The following is a 15550-nucleotide window of genomic DNA, read 5'->3' as shown; positions in this document are numbered from 1 at the left end:
CTAAGAGCACCCAATATGGATCTCAACGAGAAGAAACGAGGGTGAGGTGGCACACGGCTCAACGCCGTCTTAACGAGGGTGAGGTGGCACGACTCACCACAAATCTCATACCAAGACGCCGCTTTCAATCCCGCTTCACCGCCATTGCAAATATTGAACTCATCTTACCTTCAACAAAAATCAATTTGGTCAAAACCCAAATTTACAACAAAATATTTTCTCTACTTTTGGTTCGATGCAACAAACAACCAACCAACCATCTCTCAACCTGGCCATCCGTCTGGGGGTGGTATGTCTTGCTGAAATGTAACTAAGTGCCGAGTTCCTCATGTAATTTCTTCCAGGATTTAGATATAAATTGAACATCCCTGTCAAAGACTACTGACACTGGCACCCCGTGCCTCATCACCACCTCCCGTACATAAATATCTGCCAATTTCTCAACACGGATGCTCTCAGAGATCTGATTGAAGTTGGCACTCTTCGTGAATCTATCCACAATCACCCATACGACATCTACACCCCTCGTTGTCCTTGGTAACTTCGTGATGAAGTCCATAGTGATCTCTTCCCACTTCCATATGGGAATGGGTAGCGGTTGAACCTTTCCATGACGCCGCTGATGTTTAGCCTTGACCTTCCGGAAGGTCAGGCACCGCTCCACGAACCAAGCGATATCTCACTTCATGCAGGGCCACGAGTAACTCAGCCTCAGATCTCTATACATTTTCGTAGCCCGTGGATGTATTGAGAACTTGGACTTGTATGCCTCCTCCACTAACTTTTGCCTCACTCCCCCAGATACCGGGACCTACACTCGGCCACACTGAGTCAAGAGTCCCTGACCATTCCGGACAAATAGAGGAATTTGCCCATGTCTCCGCTCTAATTTCCAATTTTCCTTCTTCAAACCCTCCACTTGAGCCTCCTTGATCATATCTAACAACGGATAGATCACTGTCATCCAAAAACAAACGTTCCCAATCGGGAAACCTGCCGTCTTGCGGCTCATAGCATTGGCCACCACGTTGGCTTTCCCTGGATGGTATAAGGTTTCACAATTATAGTCCTTCAGCACATCCAACCACCTCCTCTGCTGCATGTTGAGATTCCGCTTATCCATCAAGTACTTTAGGCTCTTATGATCCGTGTAAATAGTGCATCGTACCCCATACAAATAGTGCCTTCAAATCTTGAGGGCAAACACCACTTCCCAAATTTCAGGTCGTGAGTAGGGTAGTTTGCCTCATGAGGCTTCAACTGCCTCAAGGCATAAGCTATCACATGCCCCCTCTGCATCTGTACCGCACCTAAACCTGAGATTGATGCATCATAGTACACTACCAAATCCTCAAAACCCTCAGGTAGTACCAGAATCGGGGCCTCACATAATCTCTGTCTCAAGGTCTAGAAAGCCAAATGTTGATCTGCGCGCCACCGAAACTTCACATTCTTCTTCGTCAAGTGGGTCAAAGGCACGACGATCTTGGAGAAATCCTGGATAAATCTCCGATAATACCCCGCCAAACCCAAGAAGCTACGAATCTCTGATGTGTTCTTCGGTACTTCCCACCCCCATCACAGCCTCCACCCTGGCTGGATCAACCGACATGCCCTTCTGATTGATGATTCCCCAGAAACTGTACCTCTCGCAACCAGAAATCATACTTGGAGAACTTTTCATAAAGCTTCTCCACCTTTAGAGTCTCTAATACCTCCCTAAGATGGTGCTCATGTTGTTCCTTGGTCTTAGAATCTACCAAAATATCATCAATAAAAACGATCACCAAGCTATCCAGCATCGGTCTACACACTCTGTTCATAAGATCCATGAACATTGATGGGGCATTGGTGAGCCCAAATGGCATCACCACAAACTCATAGTGTCCATAACTCGTCTTGAAGGTTGTCTTCGACATATCTTCATCCCGAATCCTTATCTGATGGTATCCCGGTCAAAGATCAATCTTAGAAAACCAAGATGCACCCTGTAGCTGATCGAACAAGTCGTCTATCCTCGGAAGTGGATACCAGTTTTTCACCGTTAGCTTGTTCAACTCTCGATAATCAATACACATCCTGTGTGACCTATCCTTCTTTTTGACAAACGACATCGGTGCTCCTCATGGGGAACTAATCGGATGAATAAACCCTCGGTCCAGTAGCTCCTGAAGCTGCATAGATAGCTCCTTAATTTCACGTAGAGCTAGTCGGTACGTTGCCTTAGCTATTGGAGAAGCACCCGGCACCAAATCAATGTGAAAATCCACCTGCCTCTCCGGAGGCACCCCTGGTAACTCCTTGGGAAAGAGATCACGAAACTCCTGTACAATCGGAATGCTACCCACATCTCTCGTGGTCTCAACCCTCGTATCGGAGATATAAGCCAAAAATCCCAAACAACCCTGATGAAGTAATCTCCTAGTCCTCGTATCTGAACAGAGGGTCGGCCCCTACGAGGCCCTCTCTCTGTGAATAACCAGTTCTCCCCCATTTGGGGTTCGAACCCTCACCAGCTGGCGCTCACAGTCGATCATGGCCCCATTATCCCCCAACGATTACATCCCAACAATCACCTTCATTTATCGCAACAGTATCGGGACTAGATCAACACGAAACCTCTCCCCAAGAACATTCAGGACACGATCCCGATACACCCTCACCGCACTCATGGTGTGGTTATCTGCAATCTCGACTTCAAGCAGGGAATCTAAATTCCCCGGTGCATCCCGAAACTTCTTGCTAAGCGCAAGAGACACAAATGATCGGGTAGCCCCCGAGTCGAATAAAACGTGAGCGGACATACCATTGACCACAAAGGTCCCTATACATAAGCAGAATACACACGTAAGCAATGAAAATAAATATAGAGCAGGATAGTAGAATACATACCAGCTACAACGTCTGGCGCTGCCCGAGCCTCCTCGGTAGTCAACTGAAATGCATGGATCTTCACCGTTGGAGCCTCTGCCTTAGTAGGGCGGCCATTTGTGATCCTCAGTGTGACGGGTGTAGGCACCACCATGACTCCTCTCCCTCCCTGCAACTTTGGAAAATCAGCCTGCTTGTGGTCGGTCTGGTTGCAGTGAAAACAAATCAAGCCCTTCTTGGGGCAGTCCCTGCTCACGGGGCCCGCCTAACCATAAGTATAACACACTGTGCCCAAATCTTTGCATGCTCCACCATGTGATCTCCCACACTTAGCACATTGGCCCCGACCCTGTTGGCCCTTACTGGATGAATCTGAGGTCATAGGATTTTTAGCCTGACCTGCTGCCATCTGCGCCTGCTCAGGCTTCCGCTTTGTACGGAAGTCCAACTCTATTTCCCGCTCACGAACCTTCTCCACCATCTCATTCAGGGTTTTGCACCATGTAAATCTCACAAAATCCTGAATATAATTCCTAACCATGGAATGATACCTCGTTCGCCTCATATCCTCATCGGTAGCATACTCTGGGAGTAACAGTGCCCATTCACGAAACTTGGTGGTGATCTCCGCCACAGTCTTAGTGGTTTGCTGAAGGCCATAAAACTCCCTCACAAGCCGTTTCACCTCAATCGATGGTGCAAACTCCAAATGAAACCACCTAACAAACTCGACCCATGTCATCTCAGCCATAGTGGCTGCTCCCATCTGGCTAGTCAACTCTCCCCACCAATATCAGGCTCTATCTCTTAGCATACATGAAGCAAAACCCACCTTTGCTGCATCCGGGTAAGAACTCGTGCGCTGGGCTTTCTCTATATTCGTCACCCAGCGTCGGCTGAAAATGGGGTCCCTAACCCCGAAGAACTTCGGTGCCCCACACGCCTTGAACTCTCGGAATGAGGGAGTTCGGGCCCCAATGTAACATCAAAAAAAATTCAACCAATTTAAACTTTTCAAAAACAACCCATATTCATTAATTCATTACAAAAAGGTTTTCAATTCATTTATTATCAGAGTATTTCCCAGAACCACATCATAAATACATAAAACATGAGGAGCGGTACGATCACACCTTCGCCTTGCCACGATCTCCTGAAGTACCTGAAACAATACACTGAAAACTGTAAGCCCGAAAGCTTAGTGAGTTACCCCCAAAATACCAACCACATATACCATACTCATAACATATCATATCATAAACAGAACAACCATGCACTTCGGGTCTACTGCGTGATTGGTCCGCCGCACCGGGCCTTCAATCCACCTGGTCCACCATCCGAGTCTAGCCATATACATCGAGTTTGCAGTGTGGTTGGTCCGCCCGCATCGGGCCTTCAACCCACTCGGTCCACTCTCTGAGTCTACAGTATGACTGGTCCGCCTGCACCGGGCCTTCAATCGGCCTGGTCCACTCTCCGAGCCTCGGCATGTCTGGTCCTCCCTCATGGGGCCTACAGCCTATCCGGACCGCTTGTTGGGCCTTCGGGATATCCAGTCCGCCCTGGGTATGTTGGCCTACAGCACAAAGCAGGACCCGCCTTAACCCAACCCCAGTCAACAAACATGTGCACATAAACATATAATCATATAGCAATTAATCACTAATCAACCGATCTAGCAGATCACATACATAGCACACTCTAACCAGGATACCGACCTAACCGGTCACTAACATAACATTATCCTATATACCAGGATTCCGACCTTAACCAGGTCTCTAACATACACCATCCTAAGTACTAGGATACAAACATATAGCAAAGCAATAACGTAACAACTACCCGGATTTCCATCCGATAAAGGGTCGACCTTGGTGCCTTAGACCCTGTCGATATAGTGAGGATAACTCACCTCACAACTGCTGACTGAAGAGATAAGATCACGCTGCTCCAACCTCCGACACAACTCCACCACTGATCAATACCAAAAGACTGAACTCAATAAATACCAATAATTAGCAAAATACCCTTGGAAGTCAACTGGTCAACTCTTGGTCAAAGTCAAAGTCAAAGTCCACCTTCCTGTGTGACCCTACTCGCCGAGTCGCCCCGTCGACTCACAGAGTCCCACGATTATGAGTCCCTTCTCGCTCAACTCACCGAGTCATTCCTCGACTCCCGATTCACCGTTCAACCAAAAAAGGTTAGGACTCCACGACCATACTCGCCGAGTCCAAGAACAGACTTGTCGAGTCCAAGGCAATCTTCAATAGACTCACCGAGTTGTTCTTCCAACTCTTCGAGTCCATGCCCACCTTCATCCAACTCGCCGAGTTCACCCATGGAGCTCGCCGAGTCTCTTTAGTTCTCATTCCATATAGAGGCTTTTCAAGCCATGCAGGGACTCAAATCTGTAGATCCACTCTTCTACAGCCTAGCCCTCACATAAAGTTGCAAACTTTACGTGAAACCAAGGAGATATAAGCCCAAAACACTCTAGGGCTAAGGCTAAGGACAAAAGGGCTTCACCAATAACTCTTAAACATGAACTTTATGACATATAGGACCATCACAAACCTAGATCTGAAGTAGCATCCTCAAATCCAAGCTTCTATCTCGAATTAGATCTCATATCAATCACCATACATGAATCCATAAAGAAATAGCTTAAGGAAATGGTTCCTTACCCCTAAAATGAGCCCAACCAACTGTAGATTTCTGATCTCCCCAAGCTTCCTGATACAAGCCTCCAAACCTTCAAACGTCAATACCAAAGATCCTCCTCCAAGCTCTAATTCACTCACAATTGGGTTTCCTCATGAATTAGGGTTTTCCAGGATCTCAAATGGGTAGCAAAGAGGCTGAGGGGAAAACATAAGGTTCCTTATATAGGGTGAAAACCCTGAAAATAGGGTTTCTCATTCCTGCACCGACTCGCCGAATTGGTCACTAATCACGTGACCAAAATCGCGAATCGACTCGCTGAGTCTATCCATGGACTCGCCGAGTCGATCCTCTTTAATTACACCAAGCACCCTGAACTTGCACTTCTGAACTCGGGGTGTTACACCCAACCTGGCCTGCAGCAATCTTAGCTCTAAATGCCCTGAGCCTCTCCTCCATAGTCTCCATCATACCCTCCTTAACCATCCCAAAGATAACTAGGGTAGCGTCAAGGATGCCCCGCGTAACCTCTGCTGCAATAAGTTCATGCAACCTCACGTTAATGGGCTTGGTAGTGTCCCCCGACCCTGATCCTGGCCCCCCTCTTCCAAATAATGTCACCACCATACTGAACTGTAATATTACAAAATATAATGATCAGGATGTTAATAGAGAGGATCCTCCCATACCGGTCCTCATTAGAGTTTCGAAGACTAACCTCAGTTTGCGTACAGGTCATGTGCTTTCAGTAGTACGGGCTCAATACTACCTTCCACACCTACCTGTACCTTCCCCAAGGCTCTACCTGATAACTCTAATTCATCCCAAAATATATCATATCCCACAGACTACCGCATATCTCAAATCCTAGGGGAACATAAGATTAGCTCTACCCACACCAACCATACCAATCATAATAGGTTGCCTTTATGCATGCAAATTATACACAGAAAATGATCAAATAGACGTTCAAATAAAAGAATTTACCCTAGGACCACAACCAAACAAGGAACAAGAAATAAGGCTAAATCAATAATTCTAAGGGTATAAGATCTTAATCGTATACAATTTTTAAAGCATAAACATAGCAAGATCCATACGATTAGCATAACTCAAATATCAGTATACCATGGGTTACATATTGGGGAACTACTTACTTGGCTCGACATATCACGTGCGTTGTATAAACATAGCAAGATCCATACGATTATCATAACTCAAATATCAATATACCAAACACTTAAGGAGATACAAGAACAGTCCGAACAACTTAGCAAACTACTTAGAAAATTTCCCAGAAATAGAATTGGAAGACTAGGCTTCTCACCCTAGAGAACTCCGGTCTTATTCTTCCAGAGATCGACAGATTGCATCGTATGTACCTCGGATATCGAGGACTCCGTTAAGATTTTTCATTAGAAATCGTTATCTCTGCCTCGCATAGATGAATCAATGGAGCAAACGCAATGAATGAGTTACTTTTCAGAAATGGACCGAGATCCGAATATCAACAGCTTCGAGTGCTAGAGGAGGACGTCTCAAAGACTACCTTCCAAACTCGATGCGGACACTTCGAGTCCGTAGTGATACCCCTCGGATAGGACCAATATACCCATAGTATTCATGATCCAAATGAGTAGGGTACGTCTTCTTACTTGGATGAGTTTGTCATTTTTCCATGTAATGACTTACTTATCTACCCTCGTAGTAAGAAGAAACTCATGGAAACATTACCTTCAGAGGTACTTTTCGCAAAGTTCTCTAAGAACGAGTTTTGAAATTTAAGAGTTGAATTTCTACGACACACTATAAGTGATGTGGGAAATTTTGAGTACTCTTACAATTTGTCAAAAATGTTGAGAAATTGTCGACACAGAGACGCTGACAGACATTCGCCAAATTCTAGGTCTTACAGACCTACTGTCATAGTTCATTCAGAACACCTCGCAAATTACAGAAACCCTTTCGACTTTGACCCAACAAGGGGTGGCCCTTGATTGGGAAGTTTAGCAAGAGAAAGAACCCTTGGAATTCCAAGTGAGAGACCAAATTCTTTAGGGAGTCTCACTCTGGGAACGGCTTAATACGCTTCATAAAGTGTGGAAAGCTAAACCCAAGATAGATAGGACCTTCGAGATTCTTCCCAGAATCGATCCTGTATCTCGTAGACTAGATCTACTCCGCGAACTCAGTAACGTACATTCTACTCTTCGCGTCTCGATCGTGAAACCATACCTTTCCGTTAGGACTCTTGTAAGTCCACTCGTCGAGATCCTCGCCTTCGTATTAGAACCGTAGTGACCCTCGACCGAGAGGTCAAGCGGACAAAGCAACGCCGGCGCCAGTTAGTGAAGGTTCGTTGGGATACCAACCGAGAACCCGATTTCACTTAGGAGCGCTAGAACCCATCGATTAGGAAGTTTCCTCCTCACGACTCGATCATTCATACCTACTTCCTTATCTAAATTCTAATTTCGGGACGAAATTCCTTTAACAGGGGGATGATGTGACAACCCGAAATTTCCATTCAGTCAAACCCTAAAAGTCAACCACTCTATATCATAAGTCAATGTCATTATTTCTTATTTTTAAGAAATATAAAGCTCGTTTGATTATCTTAATATTATTTTTAAACGAACGGGTGAAAGAAAGTGTCGTCACGGGTTTTGAATTTTAAAAACCGCAAACACCTCATGTCTTAGAAATTCCCGACCAAACTTTTATGTTTTGGGTTGAAAAATCACCTAAAACCGTGAACTCATACCTATGTATGAGTTTACTCCCCAAAAAGTTAGTCATTTGTGTTTACTCCCCAAATATCAAAAGAGTAAACTCCAAAATATCCTCTCAAGTATCATCCAAGTTTTTATTCAAAATCTTCAATCTAGTAAGTTTTTCTAGCCCTTTCAAGTTAGTATATCACTTAATCTAGTGATTGTACATCCTTTAATCCATCCATTTTTGTGTTTTGATTAGTTCCAAGAACACCAAGAACACACACTAAGTGTTCTTGGACTTAAAGTTCATTTCAAGCTTCCACAATGTAAGTACTTCTATCTTAGAGTCATTTTAAGCTAGCTATGCATGTTTATACCAAGGAAAAGTCCCAAGAACACCAAGAACAAGGTGTTCACGGTTTTAGGAGGCTCCCAAAACCGTAAACACCAAATATAGTGCCTTAGGGTGCTTTAGGGTGTCTAAATGTTTCACAATGCCTTAGGGACTTGTCTAGATCCATCATTGATGAGTGTATCACACAAAAAGCACAAAAATCCAGCATTTATATGTGTTTACAGTTTGGGGATCTCCTAAAACCGTAAACACCTCAAATGTTGTGTAAATGTCCCATAAATGGCCCATGGTTGTTCCTTATGGCTAGAATCTAACCTAGACTAGTGCCATGTTTGAGCTAAGGACTTGAAAACCGCCAAATACCAAAATTATGAGCTTAAGGTAGTAAACTCATGAGTTTAAGGTAGTAAACTCATGAGTTTAAGGTAGTAAACTCATGGAGAAATGGTCCTTAGACCGTAAACTCCATTTAGGAGTGTTTTGATGCCACACAACACTTCCTAAGAATAAATCATGAAGTAGGAATGCTTGGAGTAGCTTAGAAGACTTCAAACCAACAAATTGTCATAAAGTGTAGAGTTTACGACCGTAAACCCTTGAGTTTACTGCCGTAAACTCCTTGGGTAATGGTCATGAAAACCGTAAACTCTAGGAGTTTACCCTTGAACCCCAAACACACTAGCCTTTCCCTACAACACTTAGATGCAACCCTTGAGACTTATAACACTTGTATAAAGTGTTTAGCATATCCTAGAGTGTCTTAACTTTGTTTATTAGTTGTTTAAAGACTAATTTTTTATATACATATATCCTTATATGTTATTAGGATCTTTGTGCGTGTCTAAGTCTTCACTTGACACCAAGCACTTATCCGACACTTCCTTCCGATCCACTTGCTACAGGTGAGTTCATACCCCTTAATCAACGTTTTAACTATTTTAAAATGTTTTATGGGGGGGATACAAGTAGAATTATGCTAATTATTATATCAATCACATGTGATTAATAAGCAACATTTAAATGATTGGCTACTCATTAGCCGTTTTACCAAACAATTTCCTTCAAATGTTTTTCATAAACACTTTATGTGTTTAAAACTCCTTATTACACTGTACATTTTACTCTGTATATTACATTTCAAACTTATTTACAATTGTGTTTCAAACAAATGTTTCTTTATACTAAACTGTTTTATCAAACCCATGCCTTCAAACCGTTTTATAGATTGACATCACGTCGATCTTTTCTTAGATAATAATTATGTTCAAAGGTTTTACAAAACTTACTTTATGCTTTTATATTATAAATTGCATGCCTATATATGTATATTTATATAAGGAATGTTCAAAAGACTTAGGAAGGCTATCCACCCTATTTCCTTTTCGCGCTTGAGATGTGGTATGGTGGGATATCGGGTACCCGTCCGAAGGTCGTTTAAATATTAGTTATATATCATGTGTACATATATAGTCATAAAGGTCCTTCCAGTTCATCCAATGCCCTTGGGTAGCAAGGGTATACATCCATGTCCATTCGTACCAGTTAGATTACTAATAAACTATCATAGGGGTAGTTTAGGAAGATACTAGAACTACTACTAGAACGCGATATCATACAATGAGTCAGTTCATTCATGAGTCAATACTTGCTAGATAAAGAGCACATACATTACAGCTAGAACATTACAGTACATTACTATACATGCTAGATAGAGAGCACATACATTACAACTAGAACATTACAGTACATTACTATACATGCTAGATAGAGAGCACATACATTACAGCTAGAACATTACAGTACATTACTAAACTTGCTAGATAGAGAGAACATACATTACAGCTAGCACAGGTAGAACATTTCAGTACATGAATACGTTGACAAAATTGTGATCCACTGTATCGGAGCATGCCTTCAATGGCATGGCCCGAGTTGGAGCCACAGTCTCTTGGAGGGAGAGCGTGAGTTTGCGTATAGATCTATACTGGATTGACTATCCTACACCTTGCTGCTAGCTATAGCCGGACCTGCAGGTCTGCGGGTGCCAAACGTCATTTCTTTTTACGACATACCTTTGTCGTTGTTACCAGTCGATAGTATGGTACAATTAATCACATGATGCCTTAAAATAAATCCGGTTTAAGGTAGTTAGTACGGCAGTAGTTCCTATAGCACTACACCATAGTACTACATTAGTTTTCCCTTTACATATATCTAGTGATCTTTTCACTTAAACCTTTAATGTAAAAACTATATTTTGTTAATGATAGTTACACTTGGGAAAATTACACACTTTTACAAGAAACGAACATTTAGAACAGTATATCTTGGTAGAAGGCTACATTCAGACCAGTTAGGTCTTGGTAGAAGACATCCTTATATACTAGTAGGAATCATAGGGATTTCTAGGGTTTTTCAAACATTTATAGTTGTTTTACAAACGTTTGTATACTTACAGTTCATATACATTTTCAATACTTACAATTCGTATACATACAAATACTTACAATTCATTCATACAAATACTTACATTTCAAATACATACAAGTACTTACACACAAAATAAGACACTAAAATACTTATGATCTCACCAGCTTTAAAGCTGATACTCTCTTTCAAAATTACATGTATCCTCAGGTCAACCATACATATGTACTGATGCAAGGTTTAGAGAAGATGGAGCTTGTTCAGGACTCATCTTTCATTTTGTTTATACTTTAGTGTCTATTATAATTTGACAGAACACACTTGTATTAAAATTATATTATTAATGCAATGGATGATGTTGTTGCTTGTTTACTACTTTGCATTGTTGTGATAATGTACATGACGTCCTCCGCCCCAGAACGTTTCCGTCGTTCATGGTTTTGGGGTGTGACACAAAAGCTGGAAGAGAGGCGAAACGTGTCTATGAGAAGAACGTATACTGAATTTCGGGCACCAACAAGTAGATCGTATATTACAAGAACCCAAAAATTTGATGGATCATCTATTTCACATCCTACCTCGCAACACCATTCTTCATATTTAAACATGTATACATCCAACGAAATTTACCAGAGTAGAGGTCTTTGGTTGTTACAGATGAGTGGATGTGGTTTTGGTTATATATTAGAGGTTGTGATGTTAGTTATATATTAGAGGTTGTGATGTTAGTTATATATGAGAGAGAGAGAGAGAGAGAGAGAGAGAGAGAGAGAGAGAGAGAGAGAGAGAGAGAGAGAGAGAGAGAGAGAGAGAGAGAGAGAGAGAGAGAGAGAGAGACCTTTTATTTTTTTAATTATTAAAATAAATAAAATAAGTATTAGATTTAAAAAATGAAAGAGAGAAATAGAGAGATAGAGAGAGCCTTTTTATTTTTTAATTATTAAAATAAATAAAATAAGTATTAGATTTAAAAAATGAAAGAAAAATAGAAAATAAATACTCCACGAGTATTATAATCATTTCAGTTTACCGAGAGACGAAATCCACAACGAAATTAGTCAAAAAGAACCACGAAACCAAACAAAGTTTGAGGTTTGGATTAAACCTCAAAATAAAAAAAAATAAAAAAAAAAAAAATACATACCGAGATATTTTTACAGTTTTGTCTAAATTTAATAATAAATCCCATAAAGGAACACTAAATATATATTAAAAGAATCAAACATATTATATCCGGTCAAAATTATAAGTTTGGAAACAACTTAGATAAAATTTAATAATAATATAATGTCCTTAAAAAAACACTAAATATATATTAAAATAATGATCGATTATCTTACAAATTCATTTTTTTTACAAAGTATATAATATGGCAATAGGTAGTATATTAAATGTTCTATTATTGTGAATGCCTTGAGTTGAAAAATATCACAATATCACGTGTCATTATCAATATTCTCCTTTTAGTTTTGTATTTCATGTATGCTCTCCTGGTCACACATTCAATTATTCAAAGAGGATGCCGACCATTCAATTATTTTATATTTTTGTCGGTTAATTGAAAAAGAATTTCCTTGGCTTTGAAGTTTTTTGTGCACATCAATAAAGTTTTCAAATATCAACTTTTTAAAGTTACAACATAATTTGTAAAAAAAATCAGGATGTTTTTTTTTTTTTATGATACTCAGAGATTTAAGATTGCTTTTATTTTGTTACACACTATATTTATTTTTGAACGGCAGATTTTCATTAAATATACAAGCAAATTGCTAGTGGTCGAAAAGAATTATCTGAAATCACTATATAACTATGACCAAAAATATTATTACGAAAGAATACATTTTACGCTTTATAATAATTCAAATATTCAATCTACATATCAGATGTTCAGAACACATAAATCTAAAAGTATATTGTAAAATATAAAATTAGACCAGATGGTGGCAGGCCAACGTCTCTTGAATATCGAATAATAATATGGCATCACACTCATAATCAAACATTTGATTTCATCTTAAAGATGTGGATTTGAATAAATAAACAATTAAATCCCCAGTTGGGAAATTATGAAGAAAAAATTACATCAATTGTTAAAAATAAAATAAAAGAAACTCCACTTCTTTGTGATCTAAGTTAATCGATAATCATCCTTGTTCCTCTAATTAAATATTATGTGATCAAGGATTATCAAAGAATTTTTGATTGCTGAAGCTTTTGCTGTTATGCCATCAGTTGTTCTTGATCTATATACATCTGCTCAACCCATTGTGGCACCTTTTCCGATGAACTGTACAGTCCGGCGCCACCCCATGGACCATCTTGCTCGTGATTCCCTTTGACTGGTGAACCTCCGTTCCCACTTCTGAACCCGAAAGATGCCGACTTTCTAAGCTTGGAAGCATCTTCGCTGTTGAACCCCCACTCCAGCTTTCCATCAGGCGAACCCCATTCGGAATAAGTGGAAGACGGAGGCACTGACCGGAGGCTCAGGGTGGATCCGGCACCGCGATCTATGAAGCTCTGGCTTCGTTGTTTGGCGAATGAACCAGATCTTGAATTCATCACTGCTTGTGCCACCGCAGCCGATGAATCAAACCCAAAACTTGTGGGGTTTCTCCCCGGAGAAGATGGGTAGGTTGCCCGGAGTGGGCTCGAGTTCTGCCGGATCTGGTGGCCTGACGGAGACTGCAAGAGAGATTGTGTAGATGACACTTTTGGAGACAAACCCTGTATTTGAGATCCAAAAACATCATCAAAATTAGTTTGTTTCATGTCTCCAAATCTATTGTTGTAAAGATTGGATGATAAGTCGTCAATCATCTGCTGCCTTTGTAACATCTCCATTTCCATCTCCATCTCCATCTTCAAGTCTCGGGCAGTTACAGATGTCTTCAAACGACTGCCGGGAAGTTGCAGCGCCGGTGGGGTTAGATGAACGAATTTGTTCTGCCACATATTCCCGTTCGCCGGAGAATTAGAAGGAGACATGGGTGAAGTTGGACCGAGACCCATCGGACTCATCGAACCTATTTCGATTGGACCTGATTTCGGCGATGGAACGGCTGAACCAGTAGATGCATACAGAGGTCTGAGTTCATCGACCTTGTGAGCAAAAAAACAAACTTTTCTTGCACAACCAGTTTCATCTTTGCAGAGACGAGTCCTGTATTGAGCAGGGTGAAGCCAAGATTCAAACACCCCGTGTGCATATTCACAGTTATCTCCTTTGATGCAGCTTCCCTTACGAAACTCCGGGCATGGCACACAGCTATACTGATGCTTCCTCGGATCACGCCGCCGTGCGTTCTCGCCGGGATGAACAAACGGACACTCAGTCCAGTCATGAGAATAGGCTCTGGAACATGGTTTCACCTTAAACATATACATCCTAAACTCATCAGTACCATAAACACCATCGTTAATATCCGGCAACGATACGTCAACCGGGTATTCCTTCTTCGCCGCAATAATCTCTGTTTCTGTTTCTTCGGTTTCTTCCTCATCGCTTATAGAAAAACCCCTCAATAACATCTCCAAAGCTTTCCGTTTGGATGATTTGATCCCACGGGCAATCAAGTCAACTGGTTTATTGTCGTTGTCGTCGGTTAGATTAGGATCGGCGCAAGCCTCGATCAAAAGCTTCACTGTATCGATTGATGTAGAAGACCCACCAGCTGCGGCGCAGTGAAGAGCGGTGGCGCCGTCGGAATCGGAGGGTTTGTTGACATCAACCTTTTTAGTGCCGATTATATATTTCAAAACCTGGATGCTTCCGTAGACGGCGGCAATCATAAGTGGAGTTCGTTCTTCAAACCCCATCTTCCCTTTAGAACCATTTCTTCTTCCATACCAGAAGCTAAACTCGTCTAAATTCATCCCTTTCTGTTCTACCGTGGTAACGAACTCAGAAACATCATCGGTAGCAGCTAACTCCAGTAAAATCGAAGATTTCAAGAAAAATCCATTTTTATTTTCTTGAAACTTTTCTCCTTCCATGATTAAAGTTGTAGAACAAAGCTTACTCTTCGAACCCTTACACATCAAAAAACCTGCAAAAATTAAAAACCTCCATTAACAATGATTACTCCAACAAAAATGAGTTGTTATTCCATAAAACCAAAGATTCGACATACCTGATTGGATTGACGAAGAAAACAATTGAAATGTTAGCTGTAAAGAGTTTGTGATGATTGTTGAAGCTGTCGAACAAATCCAGTTAGACCGATGAAGAGAATGAATTGGGATGAACGATGATTATATATTGTTCAAATTGAAGAATAAATAATGGAAAAAAAAGGACACACGGGTATATGGGAGAAGGGGGCAGGAAGGTGTGGGTTTTCTTCGTCTGTATTTCTATTTGTCGTGTTGTGGGTCTAAGTCAAAGCTTTCAACAATGGTGGAACACCCACTTCAAATGCACATGCAAATGCAAATGCAAATGCAAATTCAAATGCAAATGCAAAATTAAATGCAACGCAAATTCAGATGCAAATGCAGACGGTGGGATCCACTC

The 15550-nt window shown here is 41.2% G+C and overlaps 1 protein-coding gene across 1 annotated transcript; it reads right to left on the bottom strand.

The window, feature by feature from the left end:
• Positions 1 to 12975: 12975 nt before the first annotated feature.
• LOC145028341 (zinc finger CCCH domain-containing protein 29-like) lies at positions 12976 to 15325 on the bottom strand. The gene is made up of 2 exons (XM_078977015.1): positions 15168 to 15325; positions 12976 to 15083 (listed from the first exon to the last, which is right to left on the bottom strand). Exon 2 carries the CDS (start codon positions 15073 to 15075, stop codon positions 13255 to 13257), a length of 1821 nt encoding a protein of 606 aa, XP_078833141.1. The 5' UTR covers positions 15076 to 15083; positions 15168 to 15325; the 3' UTR covers positions 12976 to 13254.
• Between the last annotated feature and the right edge of the window lie 225 nt (positions 15326 to 15550).

Source organism: Lactuca saligna, chromosome 2 (genome assembly GCF_052625555.1).
Source record: "Lactuca saligna cultivar CGN05327 chromosome 2, ASM5262555v1, whole genome shotgun sequence".
Lineage (NCBI taxonomy): Eukaryota > Viridiplantae > Streptophyta > Magnoliopsida > Asterales > Asteraceae > Lactuca > Lactuca saligna.
This window is presented reverse-complemented; position numbering and strand designations above follow the sequence as displayed.